The sequence below is a fragment of the Tympanuchus pallidicinctus genome, unplaced genomic scaffold (genome assembly GCF_026119805.1).
Source record: "Tympanuchus pallidicinctus isolate F22 unplaced genomic scaffold, pur_lepc_1.0 scaffold4, whole genome shotgun sequence".
NCBI classification, from domain to species: Eukaryota; Metazoa; Chordata; class Aves; order Galliformes; family Phasianidae; genus Tympanuchus; species Tympanuchus pallidicinctus.
The window spans coordinates 950,441-967,148 of NW_026294758.1; the positions used below are offsets into that span (position 1 = coordinate 950,441).

The 16,708-nt window shown below is 44.4% G+C and overlaps 1 protein-coding gene across 1 annotated transcript in view; it reads right to left on the minus strand.

Annotated features, from left to right (window-relative positions):
* DGKQ (diacylglycerol kinase theta) overlaps positions 1-16,708 on the minus strand; it is an 85,951-nt gene that overhangs the window by 10,537 nt on the left and 58,706 nt on the right. The window contains 5 exon segments of the mRNA XM_052701438.1: positions 4,370-4,470; positions 5,850-6,031; positions 7,054-7,202; positions 8,471-8,622; positions 15,411-15,526. Coding sequence (XP_052557398.1) covers positions 4,370-4,470; positions 5,850-6,031; positions 7,054-7,202; positions 8,471-8,622; positions 15,411-15,526 — 700 coding nt within the window.

The following is a 16,708-nucleotide window of genomic DNA, read 5'->3' on the forward strand; positions in this document are numbered from 1 at the left end:
CTGAAAAACTGTAATGCTGGTTAGGACCTCGGAGTCCTCATGGAACTCCGTGGTTTCATCATGCGCTGACAAAATAATCAAAGCGCAAAGTCGAGGCACAAACACTTCTGAGTTTGGACTTTATGTATTGCTGGTTCAGTTAAGCCAGGCTCAGCTGTGGAAACTGAAAATATATTTTGTAGTGTTGATCAGTGACAGAGCTCTATGGTATCTAATTTTGGAGTAAAAAAAGATGAGGAAGATTTTATGGCATCCCTAGAGACGTCAAAATATTTTAAGTTATGTAAACAAACACTGGTCTTTTCTTCTATAATGGAAACACTGAGATACGCAGCAACCTTAAAGAGCCCTGAAATAAAAAGCATCAGTTTCCATTATTTGACCCTGCGAGCACAGAGCTGTTGCTGGAATCCAACCCACAGAACATCCCTAACATCATGTCTGAGTTATGTTCATGTGGTGACGACAGCCAGTTCAGCACGTGGCTCCAAGTCCACTCTCCAGGCAGAGACTGTTCAGTTCTTTCAAATTATTACACTGGGAATGATTCACTGCACATGTTAACAGTTTTAAAAAGTTCTGAGAGAAAGATATCTGATGTAAGACCATGGGGCATCTGCCTCCACTCCAGACAAGGCCAAGAGATGCGTCTGTGCTAAAACAGGCTTTGTCTAATTTGAATGTATTAACTACAATTGAAAAATAATACAGCTAAGAAACAAAACACTTTGAGTACCCCCAAGAAATCAGAACTTCAGTTACATCAAGAGAGAACCTGCAGAAACAAAAAGAATACGACAGAGAGCTGTAACTGCAGACACAGTTCTCAACTGCGTGACTGCAAAGAAAGCACTATAGACCTCAGAGCCCACGGGACACGCTGGCACACAGCAAAGAGCAAAAACTGCCAAAGACAAAAGCCTATCACTACATTCTTCTACATGCATTCCATTTCAGCTAGAAACCGTGTCAGGACACAGAGGGAAAAAAAAAAAAAAGAGAGAAAATTAGACTTCTGTATCATTGCCATGCCAAAATCTACCTTGTGGCTTTGAAGGGGGCAGACTTTATGTCTAAAAGTTAGCCAGGCTTGGGAGAGTGAACCTTGCACACTCAACTAGGCAGACTGCTCTTTTTTGAGTATCCTCATATAGGGCATGATTTGGTGGAAGGAGTGCCAACCAAAGTCATCAGTCTGTTGCTAGCTCTGCTGAACAACAAACTAACTCCAGGTCTATAAATATCTAAATATCTGAGGTGTGGGGGCAGAATGGCGAGGCCGGACTCTTTTCAGTGGTGAGTGGAGACAGGACAAGGGGAAACGGCCGGAAACTGCAGCATAGGAAGTTCTGCACCAATGTGCGAAGGAACTTCTGTGCAGTGAGGTGAGGAGCACTGGAACAGGCTGCAGGGAGGGGGGGGAGTCTCCTGCTCTGGAGATGTTCAAGACCTGCCTGGATGCCGAGCTGTGCGACCTGCTGTAGGGAACCTGCTTTGGCAGGGGGTTGGACTCGATGAGCTCTGGAGGTCCCTTCCAACCCCTACAGTTCCGTCATTCTGTGAACTCACCCATTTGGCAGAAAGAAGCATCATCTCCTAAAGTAAACCCAAATATAGCGTTCAGATAGTAGCTGAACCACATTTAATTGGCAATATAGGGAAGACTGGTCATCTTTGAAGTACTTTATTTGTGCTCACTGGCTTCAAGGTCTGTACTGCAACGTAAGGCTCACACTGCTGTGAATGGCACTGGGGATGAGGGGGAGAGCAGGGCCTCCTGTGCAGGGTTGTCCCCATGGAGCCACGACTCTCTGCATAAGCTCGGCTGCAACACTGCACCATTATGTCACCCCAGAATTATTTGGAATGTTCTGGAGTACAGATACTGAGGTAACATCCCACTGCTCTGATTAGTGTGGAGACTTGGCCTATTCAGCCCAGGAATGGCCCTTTGGTTTGTTTTTCTGCAAGCACTGCACTACAGAAACAGCCAGCATTCAAATATGAATACTAGGAATGAAGGCAGATGCCCTGATGCTCAGTTTTACACCGTGGGAACACTCTCATAAAACTTGACACCCAACACACAGAAATCACCACTGCCAAGACACCGTGCTGTGTTTGCAACTGATCACCGCTGCCCTGTGAGCTACCAGACCCAGGAATGGAGTCTGGAGTCTGCAAAGACACCGCACAGCATGGCGCCAGGGAGCTCAGAGTTCTCACAACACTGACCAACCTAAGATATCGAATCAGAGAGAGCACACATGCACATTTTCTTCCATGCAGACTCTGACTGCACCACCCAGCATCCCCATCTTGCATGCAGCACTGCTTGTGTAACAGCTACTGCTGCGTTTGGTGTTCAATCACCATGCTTTTCAGTTAATTCACTGAAAAAAAGAAGGGTGAGCTCATCTGGCTGGCAAGAGAGTGTGCATTTGCATATGCTGGGAAAGGGGAAAGCAGCAGTTTTAACAGTTATCATTACAGACGCTGAAAGGCAGCAATTGTGCCAGCAGCATTAGTCTGCAGAAGCTGCTCGTCCCTGTGAAACAATACTTCAGCATCAATTGGTAATTGATACTTCTTTCTCAGACCCCGAATCACAGAACCATACAGTCTTTTAGATTTGCAAAAAAAAACCCCAAACCACCAAAGCGCTGTTTTTCCCACACGCTCTCCAAGATATTCTTGCACCATGTCCAAATAGGCATGTTGAAGGTCTGCAAGAGGGATATCAAGTCACTGCTCACTGCACTGCAGATGCTGCACACCACGTGATGCTAAAGATGAGACAGATTAAAAGCGCACAGGGAAATAAAGATCAAAGGATAACTCCTAAATATTGTGTCAGTAAGGAGAACATCAGTATCTTACTCAACACTTTAGGAGATATATGAGCAACATCTGCATTGATAAAACATGCAAGAACTGTGAGATCAGAGAAGATTCTTAATAGATGAGACTGGAACACTATGCAGCTGTAATAGCTTGTTCTGGCAACTGAGAGGAGATTAGCCTGCGAACATACAGAGTAAAGAGCAGTCAAGAACAACTCCTATGAAGGGTTACTGATTAATTACACAAATGTGATTTTTTTCTCTCATTGGGTTCAATAATTACAGGAACAAAAACAAGTGCTGTTATTGATTCATCTGCATGCTTTTTATCAAAGAAGGGCTTGGGCTGGAAGGAACCCCAAGTATCACCAAGTTTCACTAGCCAACCCTCAGATCAAGTGCTGGATCAGGTTGCCCAGAGCCCCATCCAACCTGGCCTTGAACACCTCCAGGGATGGGGCATCCACAACCTCTCAGAGCAAGCTGCCCCAGCACCCCACACCCTATCAGAAAAAAACCTTCCCCCTGACATCTAAATGCCCCCTCCTTTAGTTTAAAACTCCTTTGGTTTTAAAACTATCTTGTCCCATCAAAATCTACCCATGTAGAAATTTGATTTCCCTCCTGTTTATAATCTATCTTTAATTACTGGAAGGCTGCAGTGAGGTTCCTCCTTCTTCAGACTGAACAAGCGCAGTTCCCTAAACTTTTCCTCATAGGGGAGGTGCTGCAGCCCCTGCTCATCTTTGTGGCTCCTCTGGACCCTCTCCAACAGCTCTCTGTCTTTCTTGTACTGCGGACTCCAGCCCTGGACACAGTACTGCAGGTGGGGCCTCACAAGAGCAGAGCAGATGGGGACGATCACCTCCCTGTCCCTGCTGGCCGCCCCTCTTCTGATGGAGCCCAGGACACCATTTGCCTTCTGAGCCACAAGGGCACACTGCTGGCTCATGGTTAGTTTTCATTCCTAAGCCCTTCTCATCAGGGCACCTCCCAAGGACTTCTTCTCCCAGTTTGCATGCATAACTGGGATTGCTCTGACCCAAGTACAAAACCTTACTGCACTGCCTCGCTTGTGACTCAGAGATATTTTAAAAACTGTAATGACCAGCATGCATGCAGATACTGCCACAGCACTGCATGAGGGTGGGAAACACACAGCGTGCAGCAGCATTGCCTTCTCTCCGGCTAAAGGCTTTCAATGGGATATTTCCACTAACTTGAAATTTTACTGAATTTGACATTGAAGTCATTGGCAAGTAAGTACAGTGAATAATAATAACAGGGCTTCCAAAAAACTTATGTTTTCTCTTGGAACACAAAGGGAAAAAAAAGGAAAAACAAAAAGCCAAACAAATTGTACGCCTAAGAGTTCATGACTTTTTTAACTCCTGCCTGTTCCAGTTTTGCTTCAAGGAACATTATTTGTGAACACTTGTAGCAAGATTATCAGCCACAGCATAAATTGGAAGATCTGGGATACTACATAACTTCCACCTCCCCTTTTCTGCTTTCCCCAGGATTACCTGCTATTAAATTTCCCTGGTTCTTCTTCTCTAGCATGATGAAAGTCCAAGCTCAACTCTGCATCAATGCCAAGACCACAGTAATTGTTCATCTGTACAATCTGTCAAAAAAAAAAAAAAAATAAAAAGGGGAAGAGTTATTTGTATTATTTCCTCAAGGCTTACATTCCTAAATGCAGAGGTTCCAAAACTCTTCAACAAAAGGAAGACCCGTAGATTATTCTTCCAAGTTATTTGCATCTTGACAAATTCAGGAACGTTTTCCAGAAAAACAGCACTAAAAATAAAGCAGTTGTTTATATGTACTGTCATTATTCCCAAGTTATTACGAATTTCAACACTTAATCTTATTTCAAGAAATGAGTATAATAAGGCAGACATAAAAATACATGCAGAAATAAAGCCAACCCAGCTTCTCAAAGCAAAGAAGTTCTATGCAACAGCTACATATAAATTACTAAACACTAACACCACTATTATTTTTGGCAGCAACCCCATGCCACGAGTTCAGAACTTGACTTCACCTACTCAGCTGCATTTTAAATAGCTCCCTATATAACAACCTCAAGGTTCTGCAGATCCCTACTATTTTTCCTATTGATCCTTCCTTTGTATGCTAGCTCACTCCACAGCTTTTCTATCAAGGCCAGCCCTTGATTCCCACACCTTCAGTCTCTAAGAAGCAGATCAGGAACACTCAGGGCAGATCTAAATAAAAATACTCAGAACATCAGCAGCTTAAGTTCTCTGACCCACACAATGCCTGTGACTTTCCAGCAACCACACAAAAATGCTGGACAAGGACTACCATTATTACAGCTTTTTCTTTTCGCTCCCCCTTCTTCTACCCAGTTTCTTGATTCTGTCAGAAAATAAACAGAACCAGTATCCACAAAAGCTCTGAAATCACCATTCACAATCAATGCCTTTATTTTCCTCAACAGAAACAAGAAATGCAAACCAAAGCTCAGGGCCTTTTCCTCCAAGAATATAAAACAGACGCTGCACATACAGCAGCATGAAGGCAGTGTGATGACAGGAGGATTTACCTCCTCTGTATTTCTGTAACTTACAGTTAGTTTTTGAGCTGCAACAAGAAAGACCACACTAGTCTAATACGCAGTTTTTTGCTCAAGTTTCACTAGTCTTATGGGAAGTGTTTGGCCTCCCTTACTTGAGAAATGCATTTCTCAAATGTAAATGCAAAACAAATAGGCATGCCACTGACATGTAAATCTTCACATTAATGTGCTATCAGATACTTTTCGCCAAGCAATAAAGAAAGGTGTTCTGCGACCAATCATTGCACCAGAACTGAAGAGCTGGATCCAGGCACAGCACTATCTTCACTAAGAAATACTAAGGCTCAAGCACAGGTAAGTGAGCAGCAAGAGACCAACCACGCCAATAACTGCATTTCTTCTGACTTCAAGAGAACGAGTGTTTCTGCGAGTCAAACCCAAGCCAAACCTCATCTCACCTTGGGGGGCTCAGATTCTGCCATGCCATTCTCTGCACCTTCAGCAGGCTCTTCAGCATCCAACAGAATAGTCCAGCGGTCCATCAGAACGTCGTCTGCTTCATCCACAGAAACCAAGATGGAGTAGGGGTCCTCCCCACTGTAGCCAGCTCCCCAGCGCAAAACTCGTCCTAAGTCATTACCTGGGCACCAACAAAAAGCCCCAAAATGTGACGGCATTTTTAAGTCAGCTGTAAAGCACCAACAACTCCATCAGCTCTGCTCTATAAAAAAGTGCAAAGTGCTCGAAGTAAGTCATGGAAGCAGCACAACTGGACTGAAAACTCAGTCAACCATAAAACATACCCCAGCATTACGGCTGCCTGTTGTGCTTTGTGTCACACACAGATACTCTGCTTCATTTGAAAAATTCTGAAAAACGCAAAGGAAGAAACTGTTACCAAGTCAGCACACAGCTGAATTCACAGCCCCGCAGTGCAGCACTGGTTGTCAAGGGGAGAATATTTTGGCCTCTCCAAGTGCTACCCACTCGGACACGGCCACAGCAATACCGCAGCTCCTTCTCACTCAGGAAGCACGACCAGCTGGCAAGCAGATCCCTGTGCATGCTATCCACAGCTGGCTACCGAGTCCTGGCATCCTCAGCAGTGGTTTGTCAGGTGGATAAATGAAGGCAAATCTGGAGGATGAGCAGGCACAAGGCCTCAGGCAGGGATCCATCTGGATTTCCAGCTGCTGGACCAGTGCAGAAGCTGCACGCAGACTAGTCAGCAGCGACGTGCTGGGCCAGTGAATGCCTCTCTCTGAGCCACATCCCAGTTGGATAACTTCTCCAGGGACAAAACAAAGGGAATATTTACTGAACACTACATGCATTCAACTTCGTGGCACGCACACCTTCAGACTGGGTAGGAGAGATCAGATCCACAGTATACTAGAAAACAAGCTTTTAAAGAATGTGGGTCAATACCTGCTGAACACAAGCTAATAGAACCCTGAGCCACGTGGGAAGATGTTCCTGCTGTCTGCCTCCAAGCCCATGTGCCCATGTTCATTACTTAGAGCTTATGCCCATGACAGTCACTCCTCCCAGCAATTAGTGCTCCCAAACACAACACAGAAAGTCCACGGAGAATGAAGGCAAGGTCTTCAGCACTGCTCTTCACTGAGCAGTCCTCAACCTAGCGCTTGTCCCAGTTCTCACCTGTTCCCAGAGGCAGGATGGCAACAGAAGGCTCTGAGCACACCAGCTTGTGCCTGATCTCCTCCAGTGCACCAAGAACCCAACCCACGGTGCCATCACCTCCGCACACCAGCACTCGGAAGGAGGGGACTTTGGAGAACGTATGAAACCTCCATTTAGAAACAAAGCAAAGGGGAAAAGAAGCGTTACAACGCAGTACAAAAAAAGCAGTCCCTACTTATGTTATTTAATGTAACACATTAAAGCTGAATTCTTAAAAAAGAGTGAAAACCACACTCTCCTATGACTTTTTGCAGCTGGAAACCAATTGTTAATCACTTATTTCCTCACCAAATAGGTCAAATTGTTCAGAGTTTCCAAATGAACATCTTAAATCTTTGCAGAGGTTTTGAATTTTTTTTTACTTAGTCATTCCTGAGCTGCCAAGTGTGGAATGTTGATAGGACTTTTTGTTCATAGTACTATTTTGTTTGTTCTCACTCTTTTTGGCCTTTCATCCTACACAACAGGACTGCAAAATAATTTCTACTCACATCTCACGACAAGCAGTAAGCAAAGAGAAGCATTCTGTTGCACATCTACAGAAATACTTCATGGGGAAAGCAAAATGAACTAACTACCACAGCTGCAGTCTCAACTATGTTAGAAACATAACAAAATTACAAAACTCAGACCAAAAAGTTTGTGCAACTTGTTTAACTTGCTTCCTGCATAAGCTACATTTCTCTCTTGAAAGCATTTGTTTCGAAGGTGGAGTCACAAGAGTTCTTTGTTAAAAATGCAGTGCATAACGAGGCTACTCCAAGTAGGCTGCAATCACTGCCTTCAGTTTTATGAAGTGTTAACAAAATGGTGCTGATTAAATCTAGTAATCACTTAGTGCCTCCCTGCAATCACACTACGTTCTGTATCTCAGGGTGAGAAACGCTGCAGCTGTGACTGGGCAGGCCCCGTTAATTCTGCAGCTGTGGCCAACTTTCAAGAGTCAAAATAGAAAACTTTATTATACTTCCCTGTTCGTTTCCACGGCATGTTAGAAGAAATGAAAGCAAAAATGAGCATTTTTGTAAGGCAACATGACATTTTTCTTTTGGTATCCATTCATTTACAAAAGACTACTGTTTTCAGTCATAAGTGTATTTGCATTAATTGTAGAGGACACGTGAGTTTCCTAGGCGCGGGATCTGTTAGACTTGATAAATGTACATACATAGGGAACTAATCTGTTCTCTGCACAGAAAAGGAAAGTCTGTTTAAATACCAGTAAGAACCAGTCTGATTCTCTACTCTGCTGTCCAGGCAAAGAACAGATACAATTAATATCCTTACAACAGAATCTGATCTTGCCTGAAGAAAAGCCATCACAGAACACCTAACAAAGTCACATCAATAACCAGAAAAAAACATTACAACATACCCAGGCAAAGGACCACCATTGGTAAGCTCAAAGACCTGATGTGGATTCAGCAGCTTTCTGAAGCAGTACAGCAGATCCCGACCTTTCAGACCACCGCTTTTTGGATTCACAAATACGAGCAGTGGCCAGCAGTTCTGCGGGATCTTGGAAGCCTGGATGAAGGAAAGAAAGCATTAGCCAAAACCACGACCAGGAAGGAAGATCACTACTGCATCTCAAAAGTCTTTACTGATAATTCCTTGATGCTTAGTGGAAAAAAATAAATCCAGGTTCAATCAAAAAAAAAGAAAGACAACACCTAGACAATTAACAAGGCTAGCTACTGATTTTATCTTTCTGGAAAAGCTTTCATTGATCCACTCCAACTATGCTCAATTAGTTTGGCCTAACGTTAAAATGAAGGTATCACCAACGCCTTTCTTCCATATCTTCAGTAAAAAATACATGAGAAAGAATAGTGTGAAGGATAAGGTCATTTCTAGCGGTGCTTATTGACAGGCCAAGGCACAAAGCAGAACACAAGCAGTTCCACATGAACACGAGGGAAAACTTCTTTATTACTACGAAGATAACAGAGCACTGGAACAGGCTGCCTAGAGAGACTGGGCAGTCTTCTTCTCCAAAGATATCCAAAAACCCACCTGAATGCTTTCCTGTGCAAACTACTGTAGGAAACCTGCTTCAGCAGTGGGGTTGGACTAGATGATCTCAAGAAGTCCATAGCATTCTGTGGTGCCATCCTTACACCACTGTGGCTGTCTGCTGGAGGGCTCTGCAAGTACAGAAGTGCTGTGGGCATCCTGATGCCCTTCCAGGAGCCACACTGAGCTCAGTTCCTGCAAGCAGCAGGTGGGGATCTGATGAGACAGCCAATCCACTGCATGGGGATGACGGGGAGAAATATCCCCTCTAGACTGGTTTTCAAACATCCCATCATCCATGACTTACAAATGACTCTAGAAAGACCGGGAAGCATGAAGGCATCTTTTATTCAACCTGTCACAGTGGTGGGTATAAACGATGAGGTGGGTATACATTAAAAGTCCATCAGGCGTTTCAGCAAGTGTGCTCTGAAACAGAAATGTCTGCCACAGTCCCTGAGCGGTGGTAATTTGTATTTACAAACTGGACAGCATTCAGGGAACACTAATTTGGCACACAGCTGACAGGACGGTCCCAGGAAAAAACAACAACGGTGAAGAGAACTCCATTTAGACATGAATGATTGAGGGGGCAATGAAGAAGCAGCATGATGACAGCTTACAGACACGTGAAGAGATCTGAACAGCAACAGAGGGAGGAGAGAGCACAGAGACAGTGTACTAACTGTCCATGCTAACTACCAGGACTGTGAACTGAACCTCAAGCTGCAAAAACGAGTCCTCTTTACCAAGTAAAGGTGGGGAAGGAAACTGGCATCCACTGCTGAAATAGCCACGTTACTGCTGCATGTGAGCCAGCTCAGACACTGGAAAGCAAACAGTATTCTGGGGTTTGAATATTGACTTAAGAAATTTCCTCAAATGGTGCTTTTGTGGAGGAGCCAGGCACTAACCCTCTGCCAGATGCGTTAAGATACTGAAGCTGCATAAAAATCTGTCTCCTCTGCATCCTTGCTTGCATGAGAAGCATCCTCTGCCATCAACTGTGACTGCTAGGCACAAAGAGAAAACACAGCAGAAGTGTAATGCCAAGCAAGTGAGAAGGCTGACAGAGGTGAAACACCTTTCTTTTCTTCCCCCCTCCTTCCCCTTGCTTTACTTTTGGCCAAAAAGAGACATTCTTGGTCTCAGACATAACTATTCTGTGGGGGCAAAGAGTCAGGAGAGCCCAGAACATTTTTGAGCTGCTGGTGGAACAAGAGTGGTGAGACAACCACCCTCACCCGTACTGTGAAGAATGATGAGTCCAAACGGGCCTCACCTGCGTGTCCAGGCTCCACTGGAAAGGAAAGGCACTCACCAAAGCCCAGTGAACAAAAACTGCAATACCTTTACGCCTGCTAAGTATACGGAAAGGACCCTTGTAGCCAGTAAAGGAAATCTAAACAAAACACTGTGTGCCACTGCTGCAAAAAGGAAGCACTTCTTGCATGGCAAGGTCAGCAGCTCAAGGATGCTCACATCTAAGGAGAGGGGTGGATTTCCTCCCCTCAAGCCACCACGGGTATTATACAAACAGTAAGCAGAGGTTGGCTTTTCAGTCAAGCCCTTTTCATGGCTCTATCAGCCCCATTCCACTGTGAAGGCTCCCCTGAATTCTGCCAGCAAGGAAAGGCAGAGTGCTGCTGAATGGAAAAGTTGTTTTTCTCTCTTCAAACCTTTTTTACTTCCTAAATTTGAAAATTTCACCTCCAGTCTTTCCAGCTTGCTGAACAGGCTGTCTGGATCCTCTGCTGTGGCCCATGATCCAGACGTGGTGTGTAACAAATGGATGGGTGGGAGGAAGAAGAAGGAAAAAATGAAATAATACTCAGCTGCAAAGTAAACAAAAACTTTTACAGTGAAAGAATCAGAGAACAGAAACCAGCCCAAAACTTACACCCAACACCTTGCTAGAAGATGGATAAGAGCACTTGATTACCTTCTCTTTCTCAAGAAAGTAATTTTTAAAAATCCCGGTTATGGACATTTAGAAGAGATACCGTAAGCACATGTCTTGTACTGCTTGCTTTTACAGACAGAATCCACACACTGGGTCTAAAACCAAGCAGCTACAACCACTCACAAAGAACCTCGGGGAACTGTGTTGATTTCTGAGACGTGGTGAATCCCAACACATCCAAAAGCACAGCTGTGTTTTGGAAAGTCATATGAGACCTTATTCAAGCCCCATAACATTGCAAATACGTATTTGCAGTTTCCACAAACCTGCCATCTAAATTCCGTGTTTTCCAAGTGTCAGTACTGTACAAGAAAAAACAACGGGCAACATCTATGCCGACTGCTGCTAAAGTCACAAGCAAAGAGCACCTGGAGCAAACAGCGTGTCTGCACGCAGCATAAACTGAAGAGTCCTGCCACACAAACACAGCCTCCTTCCAGTATCTTCCAGCGTAAATCCCCAGTTACAACCACTCCGGGCTGAAAGCGGCGATGCAGACTGAACAAAGCATCCTAGGAAGGGCAGAAGCCTTCTCAAGCGTTACCCTTACGTTTAACTCGCTTCTCACCACTGCTTGCGGTTGAAGGGCTAAGAGGAGCCGCTAAATCCCTCTGAAGGACCGACTTGTAAGACAACAGCTTTTCTGTAGGTTAAGAGTCCCAGAACAAATTCCAGGCTTGCACAGAAGAGCAGAGCCACCGCAGCAACGCCTGAAAGGCGCAGGTCCCAAGGAGAGCTGCGCTCCGCTCCGCGCAAAGCGGTGCGGGATGCTCCGAGCTGGGACGTGTGACTGATGCTGAGGAGCGCCTTCCTCGCTGTGCTGGAGGAGCGGCGCCTGCAGAGGAGCTGTGTGCGGGCAGGCACTCAGCAGGGAATTCACCGCGTGTTTCTCAGAGGCCGCCAGCAGACGGCGTGTGACTGAGGCACTCTGCAAGGCACTGCACACTGCTCGACTTGCCAGGATCTGCACAGCGCAGCTCCGGGCTCAGCAAGATACCTACTAGTCGTGCTAATCCCCTCTGTGCTGCACGTACTGTGCAGTCCTATCAACCACAGCAGGGAACAAGGCGTTCTGCACCCCAGGCCAGCCAGCTCAAGGCCTATCTTCCAGGCTGCTTCCAGGAGCTATGGAGGTCACTCAGCAATGCAAAAACCAAACTTCTGCAATAAGACTGCCTGCAGCACCTCCCACATGCAAGGACTCCTGCTTCCATTCCTCCAGGAAGGAGGGCTTGAACCTACAGCCCTAAGCAAGGTGTCGGTGCCATCAGGGCAGCAGCTGTGCCACACTGCAGCACCTCCAGCAGCTGCTCCTTATCTTGGAGGAAACCAGAAGGTGGGAAGTAACTCCTTGCAGGGCTGTGGCCAGCTGTGATCACAGCTGCTGGCAGATGTGACAATACCATGGAAGATCTGGGCTGGCTCTTTAGTAGGAGCACCAAAACCAGTGCGAGTACAGCGTGCACTGGGGATATCACAGATCAGCAAAGCTCAGAGCAGATGCTCAAATGCTCCTTTACTTTTGTGTTTTCATTGAATTTTAAGAAGGCTTCTTCTGTTTCCTTCATCTGAAGTTGTAATTTGGAAAAATCACTGAGTAATGAAAACACCGTGGCCTTTCATTTATTACCAATTCTCCTTCTAAGACTCCAGATCAGAACTTCACCCCCAGTTTCTTGGTACCTCATTCACAAGTTGAACGACAGAGCATACATCCTATTACCCAATTCTCATGAAGGTATTTCCTGTTGCTGCATTTAAATGATTGCATACATGCAATACAAACAGGGCCTGGCAGTGTTACAGAATAGTAAACTGGAAAGGACCTCAGCTGCTCATCCAGTCCAACTGCTATCACAGCAGGATCGACAATCACTCTTCAGTTTACCCCAGCTAATTAGCAAACAGCAACAGCTGCGTGGCCCAAGCACAAATGGATGGCACTTGAAATGTTAATCATCTTTACTCTTGGCTCATTTTTAGTGAGAAGACAAAGCGTGAGTGCTGCTCCAAAAGTAATGCTTCTGATTTTATTACTTTGGCCCACGACAGAGGCAGATGTTAGTGGTATGGCAGCAGAGGTTACACATTCCCTCTAAATTTTGTTATCGTGACAGATAACAGCAGAAGGGAACAGTGATGTGGAAAACAAGCCATATTCTGGACAGCTATGCACAATTCATCCCATAAAATGAATAGCAACTCAGTTAGCTCATCCAAGCAAACTGGTGGTTTACGACCATGGAACTGTGCAAAAAGCTGAGCAACAGTGTGGCAGCATGAGTAGTATCCCAGAGTTTTTGGCAGGTGAGTCCCACAATGCTCACAGAGGAACAGAAGGAACATCGTATGCAAGTCTGTCACAACCCATTGAATGAATGCAAGTTGAAAGTGACATTTCCCTAGATCACTCCTTTATCAGTGACAACAACTGGTGTCACCTACAAGAGCCAGAGCCAAAACAGCAGTCCACAGAGTGGTGACACATGAATGCCCCATTAGAGAGAAAGCTTTAGCTGGAGCCCTCAGCAGGTAAAGTGATGTGTGATGTGTTTGGGATAGCAAAGGGCTGATCTGACTGAGATGAAGGGTTGAACTTCCAGAGTCAAGCTGCAGAAAAATACAGTTTTTCTCTTGCAACAGTCTAATATCAGGGCCCCACAGCAGTGTGAGGTACATTGCCAACCATGGTGGGACTGTCCTGCTACACCTACTACATCGTCTGGATTTGGCAACTTCTGACTTCCATCTGTTTGGGCTGATGCAAATATGGTTTGCATGGGCAACATCTTCCCTGCAAGAACACTGTCACAGCAGCTATGGAATTGAAGAAGGGAGGGTCAGCTCCACTGCTGCAGATTTTTATGAGCACAGCATTCGAGCTCCGGTTCATCACTGGCAAAAATGAACAGCTAATGATGGTGACTATGATGAAAAACAGTGTTTCGTGTCTGAGAATTTTCTCTATCAAATAGTGTTGATGTGCTCTTTGTATCTACTTATAGAAGCCATGAAAATAAATAGCAGGCATTACTTTAGGAGTGAGGTATGCATAAACAGGACGTGCTCAAACAGAAAGAAAATTCACGTGTACACATACAGCCCTTCTCTCCTTTCACATCAGAAACTCATCCACTCAGTCCCCTCAAACAGGTTTTCTTAGAAATAACTTGTATCAGGTAAATGATAGCATTATCCATGTTTTCAGTTCGACATATCTGATGTCAGAAGTGCAGACACACAATCAACAGAGTAGATAAATTCAACTTCACACACTGTACACTGCATGTAGGCTCATCTCTGTGCTTCCCTCTTTTCGTTCTGCTCCCGGTAACAAGAAGAGTTGAAACCTACTTAAAAGTAAGATTTGTTTCTAACTATCTCACAAAACATAACACCCGCATAATCACAAGGGTTTCTCTCCTTTTGGAGGAGGGGTAGTATGTCATATTGCCAGCTGAATGTAAGCACTGCCACTAGCATTTACTTAAATAAAAACACTAGCCACCAGAAAACTCGGACAAGCACAGGAGTCGTAATATAGTAGGCATGTAAGTATGCAGCTACCAGCCTTGCCATTGCTATTGCACTTGAGATCCTCCCACCTGAAGCTATGTCAGTTCCCACTGCTGTGAAGATTTCATCCTTCTGTGAAGTTTTAAACAAGTCAAAATAAGACTTTCAGTTCTTTTGCCACAGTACAACTCCAGAAAGACAGTAACTGCAAGATGCTCAGCAGAAAGCAATTAGGGCTACACTGACTTCTGGACAGAACCTATGTTACCTGAGTTCAAAATGACTTTGCTCAGTGAACCATTTCCCTCTCTCTATCCTGAATCTGCTTCATTTATACAAAGCCTACTAGGAAACCACAGGACTCATAGGAAAGTGGGCTGTAAACACAGAAACATATGGAAATCAAATGTGAATCTATGGAAGGACTCTTGCACAAAGTCTAATCTCTGTATGAGGTGCAAATTTTCTTTTAGAAAGAGGGTTTTTTTTTTTTTAAACTGCTACAGAATTAAGCTAAAACTATGCCAGCCTTTTTGATCTTAGAAATAAATACGAGAAAAATGAAAATTTAGTTTTTCTGCCCTTTACAGTTTCTGTACTTGTGCTCACAGTTCTTCACAGTTCAATAGCAGGACAAGTGACTTAAGTAACAAACACATCAGATGCACGAAGTGCAAACGCTCAGTATTATTCCACATCCCACTGCTTAACTCAGGTCCTCCCCTGAAAAGCAAACACTTTTGCCCACTTCCTGAGAAAGGAATTGTGAAGGCAGCATTTTTAGTTTGAGACACGAGTTGTAAGTTCTGACATCTCTTACCATAACTTCTGGAATCACCACAGCATTCAGAGGCTTGTCATTGACAGTTGTATCCTTAACTAGCATATATATTCTTTCAGCTTCAGAAAAACATGAAATTTCGAGTACAACAGCTCCTGTAAAGACATGTTTGGTTTTTGTGTATTTCTTATTATTAGAAAATCAACAGTGTTGAATCACAGCAAATGTTTACCCAGGATATTTTTCAGTACAAGTAACTCTATAACATTTCTGGTTGTTAGTACCATTGAGATGGGCTTTCTGTTTTGTTTTTGAAGCTTTCCTTCCTATCTCCAAACACATGCCAGATTTTTAGCAAGCAGCATTTTGAGGACATGAAGAATTTCAACACAGAACTGATACACATTTGAAGACCTCCCCTGGGATTTAAAAGTAGCACCCATTTCCATACACTGCATTACTTAACAGCCTGCTTTCAAGCTGTGGAAGTGACAAAACCATCAGATTTCCTTTTCTGTCCTTTTTTAAAAATATGGCAGTACCATTCGCTGACAAGATATCAGCAGGAATTATCAGAAGCCAAGATCTTATCTGAGAATCATTTTAAGGCTTTAAAGTTAGAACTTCCACTGGGCAAAGAGAAGCAAATAAAATACTGGGAAGTTAGTTCAAAGTAAGATACTCAGTGAGGGGGTCAGGCTTTAAAGACATGGCAGGACAAAATCAAAGACATAATGGACTACATACGAAATGCAAGCTAGCAACAAAATTGGCTGCTATGACAACCAAAAAATGACAGTTAGAAAGCATCAGAAACAAAAATATTCAGAAAGTGAAAAAAACTCACCATTTTTACAGCAATAGAATACACACTGGCAGTAACAGCAGAAAGAAAAACACATGCAGGCAGGTAGACTTGGCTAAATGGAGCAGTGAGATGGGCTCTATTACAGATAAAACTATTCTCTATTCACAGACATGAAGAGAAGACACAGATGAAAGCTTTATGCTCTTCCTAATGAGAAGTCAGTATTTACTATGTGGACATAGCAAAGGAAGCAGAAGCCAGCCTTCAAAACCACCCTACAGGAAGATCCAGTGAGCAGTTATTTGCAAGGTAAGCCTCCCAGAGCACACGGACACCAAGGCCTGAAAGCTCAGGAAAGAAACTGCACGCTTTTCTTTGTGAGCTGCCCCAGATGCTGACCCACAGCTGACTGCTGCAGTAATGCTGCGCAGAGGCAGCGCTTCAGCAGCTCTCAGCAGCCCTGCCACTCCTCAGCCAGGTAACATCCGTACAGCAAAAGCAAAGCAGCAGCTCAGAGAAGCCTGCTCCA